This window comes from Perca fluviatilis, chromosome 7 (assembly GCF_010015445.1).
Source record: "Perca fluviatilis chromosome 7, GENO_Pfluv_1.0, whole genome shotgun sequence".
NCBI lineage: Eukaryota > Metazoa > Chordata > Actinopteri > Perciformes > Percidae > Perca > Perca fluviatilis.
The window spans coordinates 8,730,561-8,745,643 of NC_053118.1; the positions used below are offsets into that span (position 1 = coordinate 8,730,561).

A 15,083-nucleotide genomic window follows, 5' to 3' on the forward strand; every position below is an offset into this window, starting at 1 on the left:
ACAAATGCTATTTGGGACTCAATACTTTTAAATTAAAGGCGACATAGGGCCTGCACAAGTGTGCGCACACGTAGGCTACACATTTTGCGCAGGCACACGCATAATAAACCAACACACACACACGTACTTACTCTCTGACGGGTAGAAAGGCTGCATGTCGATCTTGTGCACCTCTTTGGCGTAATACTCCTCCTCGCTCCGCTGCCGCTCGCATGTCGCCGCCCGTTCGTTCGCCTTCTCCTGCAGCAGGTCGCGGGTGCTGTTGTAAATGGCGACAATGTCTCGAGACACCTCCTCGGGCTCGGGGAAGTCCTCCGGGGGACTGGCGAGCTTCAATTTGCTCAGGATCTGCCCTCGGATGGCCTCGATGCGCTTCTTCTTGAACTGATCAATGTCCAGCGTGCTGCATGTGGACAAACTGAGCGCCACGGTGGCTAAATCCAAAGTGAGGAGAAGGCTGACGATACACAGGTTCATCTTCTCTCTCTCTGACGTCTTCAAATCTCAGATAAAAAAAAAAGAAGTTCACCCAAGAACGGCTATACGAAACTCGTATGGTGCTAATGCCCTAGTTTCAGTAAAGTGTGCCTTAAAATCCATTCAACTGTCTCGACACAAAAAGAGACCCGTTATTCGTTCAAAAAGAGATCGAACGAATCTATTCCCGGATGACGGTGAACGCACAGCGAGAGTGCGTAAAGGTGCAGCTGAATGTTTCCAGAGGTGGACGTGCGGCCACCAAATGGATCTGAAATATATAGATGAAAGCAGGAGAGTTACAAAAAACAAAAAAAATTGAGGTTTTCGTCAGCGGGACGCACAGTGTAGCCCGTGGAACTGAGCACACTTCCACCGTAGCGCTCCAACCGCACCTCACCCCAACACCAGCCCAGGTCTGTCAAACTTCAGTGCTTTGTTGTGCGATTCATTGCTTTTTTTTTTTTTTTTATTCTTCAGACATATCACAAAGTTGTTCAATAAACATCCGAACTCAAACTCGGTCCTGACTTAATGTGTGATTTTTTTCCCTTCCAAGTTTGGCGTCCGCGTTAAGGCGAAATCAAATCAGTTTCATATACAGTTGTGATTTTACGATGAGAAAGTCTCCCTTTAAAAGTAGCTTTTAAAAAACAGCTCGGAGTTTGCCTTAAGTGCGACTGCATAGTGCTTTAACGCGTCTCCCTCAACCCATTTAGTTGGGGAACGGCTCGTCTTTTTTACGCGTGTCAAGCGGACAGCAGTTGTCGCTTGTAGGAGATTTATAAAGGACTAAAGTTACCACGCGTGCTCCTCCCTCCGCCCGCTTCAAACCGAGATTGTGGTCATCACTGTCGGAGAAAGGGAACCCCTTAAATTCCACGTCGCGAGACGACTTGTTGAAAATAGGAGTGCTCACTGTGCCCATTGGGACAGCGCTGCAACGGCTAATGGCCCGTTGCCCCTGCTGCGTCGTGACGCAAGGTCCTAAAGTCGGTCAATTTCAACTTTTTTTAAACTGCTGCAAAAACATCTTATCGTTTTCTACACTTGAAACGGTTAACCCTCCTGTTGTCCTCGGGTCAAATTTGACCCATTTTCAAAAAGTTTCTGTATCAGTAATTTGGGTTTCTTTCAACCAAACTGTGAAAAGTAAAATAAATGATCAGTTCACTACTTTCATTGAATTTGGGTGTTTTATTCAATTTTATAGCATTTGAAAAAAAGAAGATAAAAGAACGTTGAAAAAACAACAACAAAAAGGTAAAAAGAAAAACACAGAAAAAAAATGGACAAAAACATCAGGAAAAGTGACAAAAATGGACAAAAGTGATGAAAAAGACAGAAACAAATTTCAGTTTTTAATTTTGACCCCAAAAAACTAAAAGTTTATGGTCGACGGGAAGACAACACAAGGGTTAAAATCCCTTTTCCATGTCACAGTTCCATTATACACAAGTTCACATTTCCAAGTATACTGTTAGGAAGAGTGTGTTAATGAGTTAACTTCATTGCCATCACAACAAACGTTTAGGAACTTGATTTGAGCAAGACAGCATGAATGCTGCCTTGTTCAATCAAGCATCATAATGAAACCATAACGTTAAAATACCATAAATAATTCAAAGAAGACAATTAGTAAAGTTGGCTGGATTAACCTGCTTGGGGGTCCATGGGCAAAAACAATATCTACTGGGCCCTTATTAGTCCCTGTTTCCTCCCACTCTGTGTAATGTATACAGTTTTTCTATGCTGTCATACTATCTGGCCCCAGATTTGTTATGTGGTCATTTGACAAGACACTCTGAGTCTTTTGATAAAGCTGAAAAAAGAGATGGGAGACAGTGGGCTGTAATTTTCAATGACTTGATCACTTGTTTCAGCAGTAGTCAGTCAGTACACTACAGAAGCAAACTGTGATAAAAAAACTAAAAAAACATCTGGTGTCTCATTTATAAACGTGGCGTACGCACAAAACGGGTCTGAAAATGTGCATACGCCACTTCCCACGCAAAGGTTTTGATTTATAAAAAAAACATTAATGAGAATGTGCGGTACTCCACGCAAACTCTGACCCATGCGTACGCACATTTTGGAGACAATGGGAATTGGCGACGCAGATGGTGAGGTGGTGAACTGAAGTCAGACTGCAGAAAGTACATGTGGGAATAACGATTATACTCATAATATTTTCAAGTATTGATGCCTCACGCGCATTTTTTCACTCTATATCATCCACGTTGTCATGAAGATTAAATCCAGCAGTGTTATTTGCTTGTTCCATAAACACCTTGTAAAATCCAAATTAAATCAAAATGTGTTCTTAACATTTAATCGGCGCTGTCCCACCGTCACATTGTCCGTTACGGAGCACAGGAGGAGATGGCCCGACTGCATGGAATACAGGACAGCATCAAATACCCTACAATTAGATAACAGCAGAACACAGTGTAAATAACTAAATATCTGTCTTTAATACTGTGCATATATCATCAAATGTCAAAGTCTGGAAATACAGCCGTTAAGCTCTCGCGCAATCGTTACACTCTATGTTCTCGTTACCAGTCCAAACTTTAATACTGTTTGTGACAAAACCTGCATGAAGAAAAGTGTGAAGAAAAGTGTGTTTGCCTATTAGACTTTCGTCTTGAAATTGTACCTCGGAGTGGGGTATACCACTAGTTGATGCTGTGATTTTGGCAAGGTTCTACACAATCACAAATTGTTATATAACATATACTGTAAATACTGCAGTGAACGTAATGCTGCATGATGACACTGCTGGCCCTGCAGGAGGACTAACCCCCAATGGAAGAATCAGGAGAAAAAGAGACTTCGGGGACCATGACAATGGCTATATGCCGATTTAGATTCCCTAAAGCTGAGCTCTTGGTTCTATGTACTGAATTGGATCCAGTAGAGAGGGCAACGGAAATGGCAGACATCTAAGTGTTTTATATAAATATTATATATAATCTTCAACTTTATCACTGAGGCTTGTTTGGATATAATATATAGTTCTGTTAAATATTATCATATAGGTCTGGTATATTGAAGCTGATGTCTCTGAGTGCCGTAATACCTGCCGTTTTGGAAGGTATTATTAATACAAGTAGTCTATAGATCATGTTTCCCTACACTGTGCGAGAACAGGCCGAAATTATAATTCAATTTGCAGCAATTCACCAGCATCTGAGAAGTTTTTTGCTTTTGCCATTCATGCCAGTCGTCATGATTCGGCGTAACGAAAGAACAACTACCAGGGTCTGATCAGCATTCATGAGGTGCTTTGCATTGACTATTTATGGTTAAAATGGGCATGTACAGGGCGGGATAAGAGGCTGATCCATGTGGGTAATCTGTGATTTATAAAGGAAACATTGCTTACAGATGTATGTTTTTTTTGGCGGGTACACGCCATTTTTGGCTTTTGGGGGTACTTACACTTTTAGTAAAGATCCTAATACAGTTTTGCTGTGGACCATGGCTCCTTTTGGGGACTTCCTTGAAAATATAATCCCCGATGAGCTAACTTTAAGTTTTTGTAAACCTTGTTTTCATTAGCACAAAAAATAAAAAAAATTCAACTCCCATTTCCTGCTTTTTCCCAAGTCTCTGATCATCTCTTTAGTTTCCCCCATTGTTGAGCTGAAGGGTGTCTCTTCTGGGTGCAGCTGAATGTAAACAGAAGGGCACTGTTGTGTTTTGATGTTGTGTAGAGTTCAGAATTGAAGAACTTTTAAAAAAGATTTTAGGTCACGGGCCCTCCAGCTGCATATTTAATGGCGTCAGGAACCAAAAAAATATAATTTCTCATAATTTCATTTAATTCCAGCCTTATTCAGCTAAATTGGGGCTTGAGTGTTTGATAGAATCTCTGAAACCACAGCAGTGGCCGCTCCTTATCAGCCACACCCTCACCACCATGAGCCTCTGTGTCACTACTGTTAAGGAACGTCACAGGAGGAGGGACCCAAAAGCAGACAGCCAACACAAAAAGTAAAGGTAAATGTTTTAATGCGTGAAATATATACAATAAACGTGCTGGTGGCAAAAAAGGGGAAGTTGGGTCGAGGGAATCCAGTGGTGAGCGGTGGGTGCTATGTGCTCTCCAGAGCGTGCCCCGTGACGTGGTGGGGGTGACCATGTGGTAGGCCTCCTCCAGAGTCCAAACAATTGAGTCCAATCCGTAGAGAGAGAAGGGCAGGTGTGAGGAGCAAGCAGGCAGGCAGGCAGGCAAGCAAACAAACGAGCAAGGTAGGCTGCAACCTGAGACAAACAGAAAGCTAAGTTAGCCACACAAGCAAGAACACAGAAAATACAGGGAACTAGGATTGCCACTATACCACGCTTGTAGACTGTACTATCTGGCGACAAGTGGATCACAGAGCCAGCCTTAAATACTGCAGGAGGTTGATGAGGGAATGAGCTTCACCTGGAGCCACCTGCCAGCTGAGCCACGCCCACAGCAATCAGCACAGGCTGCCATGATGACATCATGACAACTACATGTTGTGTAGTCAGTCAGTAGCCGACTGATCTGAAAAAACATATCACGGAGACAGGATCTCAAACGTCAGGTTGAATGCTAATTTGGCTATTCGTAATTTTCAGTCACGTGACTGGAGGGCAAAACCCACTGGGAACTCCATAGAGCTGCCACACAAGCCTGTCAAATCTTCTTCTTTTACAACCCACAAATATTTAGAAAACCTTTCAGGTAAAAAGAAAACAAAGATATATATATATACAAACTGCAAGTCATGTCATGTGACCCATATACAGCACCCACTGCGGTGTTTCAATCATTCAAGTGTTTCAACTAGCTAGCTAGCTACGCTACTGATCAACTCCTCGTTCACAACCGTCTATATTCACAACATGATATTGCAACTTTTTTTTTGTCATTAACATTTTTTATAAATTTTCGTAATGCAACACCATACACATACAGTACAGGCCAAAAGTTTGGACACACCTTCTCATTCAATGTGTTTCTTTATTTTCATGACTATTTCCATTGTAGATTCTCACTGAAGGCATCAAAACTATGAATTAACACATATGGAATTATATACTTAACAAAAAAGTGTGAAATAACTGAAAACATGTCTTATATTTTAGATTCTTCAAAGTAGCCACCCTTTGCTTTTTTTGATAACTCTGCAAACCCTTGGTGTTCTCTCAATGAGCTTCATGAGGTAGTCACCTGAAATGGTTTTACCTTCACTGGTGTGCTTTGTCAGGGTTGATTAGTGGATTTTTTCCCCTTATTAATAAAAAAAGCAAAGGGTGGCTACTTTGAAGAATCTAAAATATAAGACATGTTTTCAGTTATTTCAGACTTTTTTGTAAAGTACATAATTCCATATGTGTTCATTCATAGTTTTGATGCCTTCAGTGAGAATCTACAATGTAAATAGTCATGAAAATAAAAAGGAAACGCACTGAATGAGAAGGGGTGTCCAAACTTTTGGTCTGTACTGTATATACATGGCACAAATGTAATCTCACATTTGCAAATACAAACAATAGAAAATAAAACAATGAGATAAAACAAATAAAAATAAAAGGCAGCCAAAAAAAAAGAAAAGAAAAAGGAACCCGCGCAACATCCTCATATCCATTACATACACACTGTTACCCACAGATATTTAAACACACATATATGTGCCTGCACATCCATAATCATCCTCTATCCACAAATGCCCCACTTCCCCTCTAAGAGTCAGTGGTAATAATACATTGAAAAGACATCCATGCTTGTCTGTTTTTGCTTGGGACATTCTGTACCCTTTCGATCAGAAGTTCAAAGGCCGCTATTTCTGTCATAAGTTTAAGCCAGTCCGTAATGTCTGGTCTATTTGGACTCTTCCAGTTATGATATTGCAACTTGTACCCCTGCTCATTTTAAAAAGGCCACTAAAAGAAAATGTGTTCCATGTATATGTTATATAATGTGCGTTTGAATTGCATTTCGTTATGCAATTCTGTCTGCTGGCTATCTAAAATAAGTAGTGGTAAAAGTTACTATAATCCGTTATGATCAAGGAGTTGAGCTAGCATAGCTAGCTAGTTAATAAGTTGTTTACTTCCCCTTTAAAAACAGCTACGTCCCTGCCAATTTAAATTAAATGAGCTGGTTTGGAGATGGGTGATACGGTTAGCTTAGTTAGTCATTGGTTGCATAGGTGATCAGTTTCAGTGCACGTACAATTGCACAAATCCACAACCCCCTCCACCCTGGGTTTTCGTTCTGAGACGGGATTCTGTGAAAACACAACCCAGGCTTGCCTCTCTTCGATTTGGGCATCCAATTGAACAACTATCTGACATTTTGACTACTGTGTGGTTAAAGCTGAGCTAACTCGTTTACCAAACAAGCAGGATTTCAACAGTATTCATTATTCTTAAATACAGCGCTTTACTGTTAATATAAAAGATAATCTGTTAGATAATGCTCTATTGACTGTTTTTAACGGTTTTATCAATACCTGGCTGCTGCAATGAGATGTGTGTAAAAATGCAGAACGAAGAAAACGCAAAAGAATTATGCAGGCAGCATTAAAACCACACTTACCCGTACTGCATCATGCTCCATATTGTTGCATCTTGAATGTGTAAGAATCAACCTAGTCTGGTGGTGATGGCGCAGTGGATATGTCCCATGATTTTGATGTGGGAGATCTGGGTTCAATTCCCACTGTGGTACATTAACCAATGTGTCCCTGAGCAAGACACTTAACCCCTAGTTACTCCAGAGGCGTGTGGTCTCTGACATATGTAGCAATTGTTAAGTCGCTTTGGATAAAAGCTTCAGCTAAATGACATGTAATTGAAATGGTAGAAGGATCGTGTGTGTGTACACAGAAGAGTTCAGCTTATGAAACTTGTTTTGTGTAAGAATATTAATACCATATAATTTGCATAATAAGTGGTTTGGGGTCCTTCTGTAAGTAATTTTGGGGTACATTTTGGTTCTGGAGAATTCTACAAGCAGCAATACCACAGGCCAAGCAATCGGCCCGTTCCAAACAGGCACATTTTGAACGGGCACTGTACTAGTCCAAGGGCTACCAAGGCTGGATTAAGACAAGTGGTGTCTTCCAGTGGGACATCAGTCAGTCACTAACTCACCCCCTTGTCATCTTCGGTTCACACTTTTTTGGCATTTTGAGAGCGAAAGGCTCTGTCTCAGGTTTTTGTTAGCACTAGTTGTTCTAATTCTTCTGCATGTGAAGTTTCCAACTTTACATTAAAATCACAAGGAAAGTGCAATAAAATGCTGTGTTTTAAATAAATCTTGCATTGTAATTACATGATTGAAAAATTGGGGATTTAGCTCTGTTCTTCACTCACAAAGAACATTGCGTTATGGTTTGCATTCTGTGCTTGTAGCCATTTTTGGGAAGAGTAACAACGAGTAAAGTCTATAATAGCCTTTTTCTTAACAAAAGTGCCTTTAATCAGATATTGTGTGACTATTCCTATGTGTAAAACCTGCTAAGTCAGTATTAATTTAGGTAAAAAAATAGGTTTATTAAACATAGGCTATGTAGAAAATACAAACTAAACGAATCAGTCAACTGTAAGATATTGTAAAAGAAAATGACAAAATAACAGCTATATAATGTATTTTTAACTTTAGTTAACCGTAAAATACTGTGAAAGTAACCATTCACCTATCTGTCAGATTTGACCGGACAGGACCAGCTTTACCATGTGCTCCTCCAACCTGGTCTCCTCTGAACACTCCCACACTCTCTGAGCCTGCTGTGTGCCAGCTTGATTTATGTTCACACCCCACAGAAAATCCCATTTTTTTCATTATTTGCTAAAGCCTGGTGCCGGCCCTCCACACTCTGCTTGAGCAAAGCCAGCCATCCATCAGGCCTGACAGCCACTCTCTGACTCTCTGCATCCAGAGGCTTCTGTGAACCAGATGGTGTCACTAAATCAGTACCCACACAGACAGATGTGAGATCAGGCGAGGTGTGAGCTTGTCTGTCTCAGGCTGAATGTCCTTTCCAACACCTGTTCCACACAATGAAAACTACTGTAGCAGCAGACATGAGAAGAATGCAGGACTGGGATTTTATTTTTTCAGCAAAGCTCTGCACATGAGCTAGATGTACTCTGTCCCTATCTAATCATCATACAAAAGGTTTTAAATCATAACACCAGCATTATATAACAAGTTTACAGGTCCACTTACTTACTGGTTCCAGAGCTTTCAATCGTAATATGCAGTCTTAATCAGCAGATTGAGTTTGCTTAGTTGTCAGGGAACTGTAAGCACAAGGATTAAAGCAACAAAAAAAAAGGCCATTTCATATTCACCATCTACAATTTGTATTTGTGAAATACGTTACAGAGGAGGTCCCCACATTAGGGTGTGTACTCATTGTCTGGCTTTTGTAATAAAGGCACTGGCATTTTGCTGCTCCGAAGAGGAAGGAAGCCGTGCTGATACAAACACGTGTGTGATGGCCTAGGCCACACAGGTTAAAACAGCCAACAATGGTAATATGGTACACAATTTCACCCCATGCTGTTTAGTACACACATTAATTTATTGTGCACTCATCCACACGCTAAACAATTCAGGCATCAAAACAAACACATTACACTGTCTGGTTAATTCATAATCCACGTTTATTTCCTTAAGGTTTACATGGTTTAAATGGAGTGCACTCTTTTCTACATTGTAAGGTTTTCTGTTATATTAATTATTATATTTGTTGCCATGCTGGTGGTGAGGTCCTTCCCAGTGCAGAAAAGGCATTGCCAAGGGTGAAGGACTGTTATATACATAGACAGTAATGAACCTACAGATCCCATTGCTCTGGACGGAGACCAGTGAAGGATATTAGAAGCACTTTTCTGGTGATGGCTGAGCGTTACTGCGCAGCCTCCAACTGAGCTCGAAGACGTAGATATGACGTGAGCAACGTGTCTGAAAGTTGGAAGTCTTCTGGTAGCTGTGCCAAGAGAAATCTCAATCATTCCCAATCTTGCAGAGACGGAGAGCGTAGGTATATGTAAGGAGATAACATGGGCACAGGCTAATTATTGCTAACTAAAATGCTAGTTAACTTTAGTATTTAAACTTAAACATCTAATGTAAGTGGAAACTGCCTGCGAGCTTCTCCTGTACTATGTCACGTGGTTATGACACAATCGCCTATTTTTACAAAAACGTCTGCTACGGAGCCATAGCGTGAGGTACAAGGTAATGGAGCCTTTTATACATTGTCGTGTTTCTTGAGAAATAAACAATGGACAAATAAAGTCTTTAAATGCTTCAGATGTAAAGTTATTCACTGTCAAAGTGACGTCAAAATGAATGACAGTCAATGGAATGCTAATGGCGGGCGATGGCTTGTTAGCATCAAAATGGCGCCATAGGAGCTACGGGTTGTTGACAGATGCTTACCCCCTTGGTTATATACTATGGCCTGCCAATTGGGCCGTACCATCGTCTACCATGCTGGAGGGGGATTTAGGTTTAGGTTGGGTTTATTTGTATTGGTTGCAATTATGTCCATTTTGGTTTTCCCCGTGTGTGTAATTTGGTTTGGCCAAGTTGGTATATATGTCCCCTTCAAGGAGGTCAGTTTAGTGAGTTCATATCTTGTTTTATTGTTACTATTTTTGGGTTAAGTTATATTGTGTTGACCTCTTTTATAGACCTAGATATTAAGTTCTTGGTTTATATTGGTTTTTTCCATTTTTTTGCGTAAATAAAAACCCACTTTTCAACAAAAACTCTTGTTTTCCTCATTGCTTTACTGCTTGGTCTCTGACAATGCTTATAAAGGATTGCTCGTACAGGGTACAGGGCAGCCATGCTGCTACAAACACGTGCTTTTGGTAACAGTAGATTCTGTTGTTTTGCTCAAGTTTTCTTTTGATAGGTTCATGTTTTTTATTTTAACTTTGTCTCATTTATTTGTATATTTGGCCACACTGTAAATAAATCCACACAGGTGGCTGTGGATCAGGTGGTAGAGCGGCCGTCTACTGGGGTGTGTGTGTGTGTGTGTGTGTGGGGGGGTGGATTCCTGGCCCCTAAAGTCCTATGTTGAAGGGCAAGACACTGAACCCCGAATTGCTCCCAGTGCTATGCCATCGGTGTGTGGATGTGCATGAATGTTTAGCTAATGAGCAGGTGGCACCTTGTGTGGCTGCCTCACTAGTGTTTGAATAGTGCCTGTACTGTATAAAGCGCTTTGAGCAGTTGTTTAGACTAGAAAAGCGCTATATAAATGCAGTACATTTACTGGTTGGATCTTTAACCCTCTGGCTACGCTACACGACACTCCCATGCTGTCAACATCTAAATTTATTCAGTAGCTGAACGGTATGTGTCAGTCAAGCATTTCACACAAACACAACTGTTGGTCTCACAGAGTAACTTCACAGCACAGGTACACCACTGGAGGTCAGCAAAGACCAGCTTTACAGTGGGTGTTACTGTTAAATTTAAGATTAAGATTTCCAGCTTTGGAATTTCATGTGACAGTCACAGTTTGGGCCATACGTCAGTTTGAAGCTTCAGTATGCTGGAGGCTCTGAGCAGACATACAGTAAGTGCCAGAGAGAGACGATGGCACTAAATGAGGCGACACAGAAGCCCGTTCCCCAGGCTGTGTGTCAACAGCGCCAGGATAAAAGGCAGCATACCAGAGTGGCAGACCACGGCCTTGCCATGACAGACAAGCGTCCAGTGTGGTGCAGACAGACTGACGCGCTGCAGCGCCCCTTCTATGCTGCTAATGCCCTGTGAAAATATAATGGATAAAACAAGTCAGAGAGAGAAGTCTGCAGAGAAGGAGGCTGCTGCAGTGTCAGTACACTAGAGGTGGGTGAAGAGAACAGCTGGCTCAGCTGGTTCAGGTCGTAAGGAGACAGTGCTTAGGCTTTTGGAAACATTCCACTCTTTACAGGATGGAAAACCTATAGAAACATATTACTATACTGATATATATGTGTGATATGCCCTCTACTATCACATTACAATCAATCCAGTTTAAAGGATGAAGTTGGGTGATTGTGTGTGTGTGTGTGTGTGTGTGTATCTAAAGCCTGCTATCTTATCCCTCTGTGCCGTAGAGCTCTGTGCCATCTATTTGTTGCACCCCCCCCCGTCATACGCACAAACAAACACGTTATGTTTATGTTTTAGGTACCTCAAAAATGTTAAATGATCAAGTAATTCTTAAGAAAACAGCAAAGATTAGAGGAATTTATGTAGTATAAACACACTTTTGTGTAGCATTAATGCTTTGCTCTCCTTTCCTGTTGACCACTTCACAATCTCTGGCTGAATCTCATATCCCTTACCCGATAGCTCCTCGGTCCTCTGCTGAACGGGAAGTTGTTCTGGCCCTCGTTCGGGAAGGCCGTCTCAAAGCTCTTATTCCTGCCCCGAGGAGCGAGGATCGAGCATCGAGAAGGGATCTCCGAGGAGCTATGAGGGAGGATACCGAGAGCAGCCTTCCGGAAGCCGTGCAGCTGCAGGCGTTGCTAACTCCGCCCAAACAGCTAATGAGTTCCCTTGACGCTTCAGAGGAAAGGACGTCTCATCCCTCTGAAACACATTTCATCAATTCCTCTCTCCTCCCATGATTTCCTCCGTCTCTCTCATGCTTCCTCGTGGGGCGGACTAACACCCGAGGAAGGGAGGCAAGTGCAATTAAAGGGAAGTGAGAAGGACCCTCTGTGTCTTGCAACCTGTTGTGGAGGTCCCGATCCAAAGGTTGGGAACCACTGCTTTAAAAGGATAGGATTTTTCCAAGTCAATGTTAATATAGTCCATATCCGCAACGTTTCACTTCCGGGAATGGTCCACCAGATGTCACTCTTTACAGCCGGATGTCCATTAGCTTCCGCTTTCTTTGTATTGGAATTTTAAACTCCGGTCGATTTCTGAGGACTATGGTTAACTGCTCCTCAGATCTCTGCAGGGTAAATCCAGACAGCTAGCTAGACTATCTGTCCAATCAGAGTTTTCTGTTGCACAACAACCTTTGAACGTACAGGTTCCACCAAAACAAGTTCCGTCCCGAGGCTATTTTGCAGCGGCACCAGAGCTCCGTGCGGAGCTTAGCGTCGCCCCAGACGATTGTGATTGGTTTAAAGAAATATCAATAAACCAGAGCACGTTTTTCTCCCATCCCTGAATGCTATGTGAACTAGCCAGACCCTCCTTCGCAGCGCTGTGGAGGAAGGTCTGGCTATGCAAGACCAAATGAATATTCCACTAATCCTGCTGTTGCTGTGCAAAATAGGATGTTTAAACAATTTTCCAACGGTGGTGGACTTGTTGGACTGTGCAGACACAGCCTCCCCCTTTCATTCCTTCAGCCACCTTCTTTAAAAGGTTGGCTTTGTGATTCTTGCGCATATCCAAAAACCTGTTGATATCCAAGTCTTTTTTATAATGTTTAAAAGTAGGAGTTTCTCCTTTCCTTTTGCATGTATGCATCTCTACTGCAGCCTTGCAAACTGCTTGCTAGTTGGTTTGTGTACAACAACCCAGCACAGAGCTGACCATAAGCTGTAAACAGGCAAGAGGCTGTAACCTGCCAGTAAACTGTGGTATAAACCCTGATTGAGACACATTCCAAATGTGCTGTATAAATGTCCAAAGAATGCTTCTAACACCCGAATAATACCGGCATAGCCCACGTCTTAATCGGAAAAAGGCCTTATTCGGAAGATGCAAAGGGAATATGCTGTTTACATGACCTGTATCAAATTCAGAATATTTTCGTAATCAGAATAATAGTGGAATATTAGTGTGTGTGTGTAAAAGTACTCAGTAAGAGCCATGAGATGGCAGAAGGGTACTTTGCAACAACAGTTTGGAGTTTCTCAAATATAACTAAGTGCAACTGAATGCACCAATCAGTTTAACGAGGTGACTGAATGCATTATGGAGTCCCGCTGGAGCCCACTTGCGTTACCTTTGTTGTTTGTTAACATAACTCATTCAGGGGTAAGCAAAATGTTGCCACACCAGTGACCTCAGGGAAGCGCAAGGATTTTCCGGTTTAGTTTTTTCGCCATCATCTCAGATTCCTGCAGTGGCAATTGTGTCTGGAAAATTCAAGCTCCAGGCTACCGGTAAGCTACGGTACCTAACTGTCTTTAGCTGCATGCTACCAGCTGGTAAGCTTCGCTGTGTCTGTTGTTTTTTCTTTGGATGTGTGCAAGTAGGCGGGGGTGGAGAGAGAAAAAAAAATACTGGGGGGAAATTGCAGATTCTGCTCTTAATTTCGATAGTCAAAATCAAAAGCTTATTTCGATCGATTTAAGACTAAATCTGTGGTGCAGCACTGCTTGCGACTTGGGTACGAGAGAACGGGCGTCTATTGTAGCCTAAATTTGTCTAAGTTTATGTTTGTCAAGTCGGTCAAAAGTCAATGTCAAGTGTGCTGAAGTGTGTCGGATGCTGGTATTCTACTTGGCAAGGAAGAAGTGAACAAGGATGAGAATATCACAATGGGAAAGAGAATCGCTGGAGTCTTGCTGTTGCTACTGGTAATTACATCCACCTTCTGCACTTGGTAATTACATCCACCTTCTGCATTTGCTTGCAATACACTACTGTGTTGTGGGAACGCATCCAAAGCAGCCTTACAGTATGCGTAGCAGACTGTGTCCACCAGCAGTTCAAAGACAAGCTTGATTCCCCTCTGTTTGGTCTCGAAAACTTTAATCACTGCAAACTGGAGCATGCTCTTCCAGGATTCCAGCAATATGTTACCAATAGCACATGGAAGAATAGGACACTGGATAAGTGCTACGGCAACATTAAAGATCCATATGCTGCCAGAATTATCCCCCTCCCCCTCTCAAATTTGGATCCTAATACCATCCACCTGATTCCCACCTTTAAGTGTGCCATTAAAAGAAGCAAACCTGCCTCAAAAACTATCAGTGTCTGGCAGGATGAGAGCAAGGAGAAGTTAAGTGGCTGCTTCTTGGCCACAGACTGAGATGTTTTCTACCAGGACAATAATATTGACAATATTGCAGAAGCGATAACAGGGTATATTCAGTTCTGTGTCGACACAAAAAATCTAGACAAGACTATCACAATCTACTCCAACAATTAAGATTACATCATGCCTGAAAATAAACTGATCAGGAGAAAAAAAAAGCAAGCCTTCCAGAGCAATGATTTCATGGCGCTATGATCAATTTAAAAAGACCTGAGTGGGAAACTTAGGAAGGCTCGGGAGCAATACAGCACACGTTTCAGGGAAGCCTTCTCAACCAACAACTCGGAAAAAACTATGGGACACTGTGAAAGATATGACTAACCTGAACTCTGAAAATTAGGAATTGAACAAAGCAAATAAACTAAATTTTTACAAACATAATGTTCTTGATTATGAAAACAATGTGATATGCTGCAGAGACCTATCGATTTCAATGCCACGTGACCCAATATAGGATAGAATAAGAATTAATCCCAATGCTGTCACCATGGTTTTTAAAAAGCTGAATAGTAAAAAGGCCAGTGGGCCTGATGATATTTCACCTTTTATTCCTAAAACATTTTCAGATGAGCTGACTCCAGCTTGGAGCTCTCT

General features: G+C 41.8%; 1 protein-coding gene across 1 annotated transcript in view; it reads right to left on the reverse strand.

Moving 5' to 3' along the window:
• The window catches only part of tgfb2 (transforming growth factor, beta 2), a 72,499-nt gene extending 71,087 nt beyond the window's left edge, over positions 1-1,412 (reverse strand). Inside the window, exon 1 of the mRNA XM_039806415.1 lies at positions 132-1,412. Coding sequence (XP_039662349.1) covers positions 132-477 — 346 coding nt within the window. The 5' untranslated portion in view covers positions 478-1,412. The remainder of the gene's footprint in view (positions 1-131) is intronic.
• Positions 1,413-15,083: the final 13,671 nt, after the last annotated feature.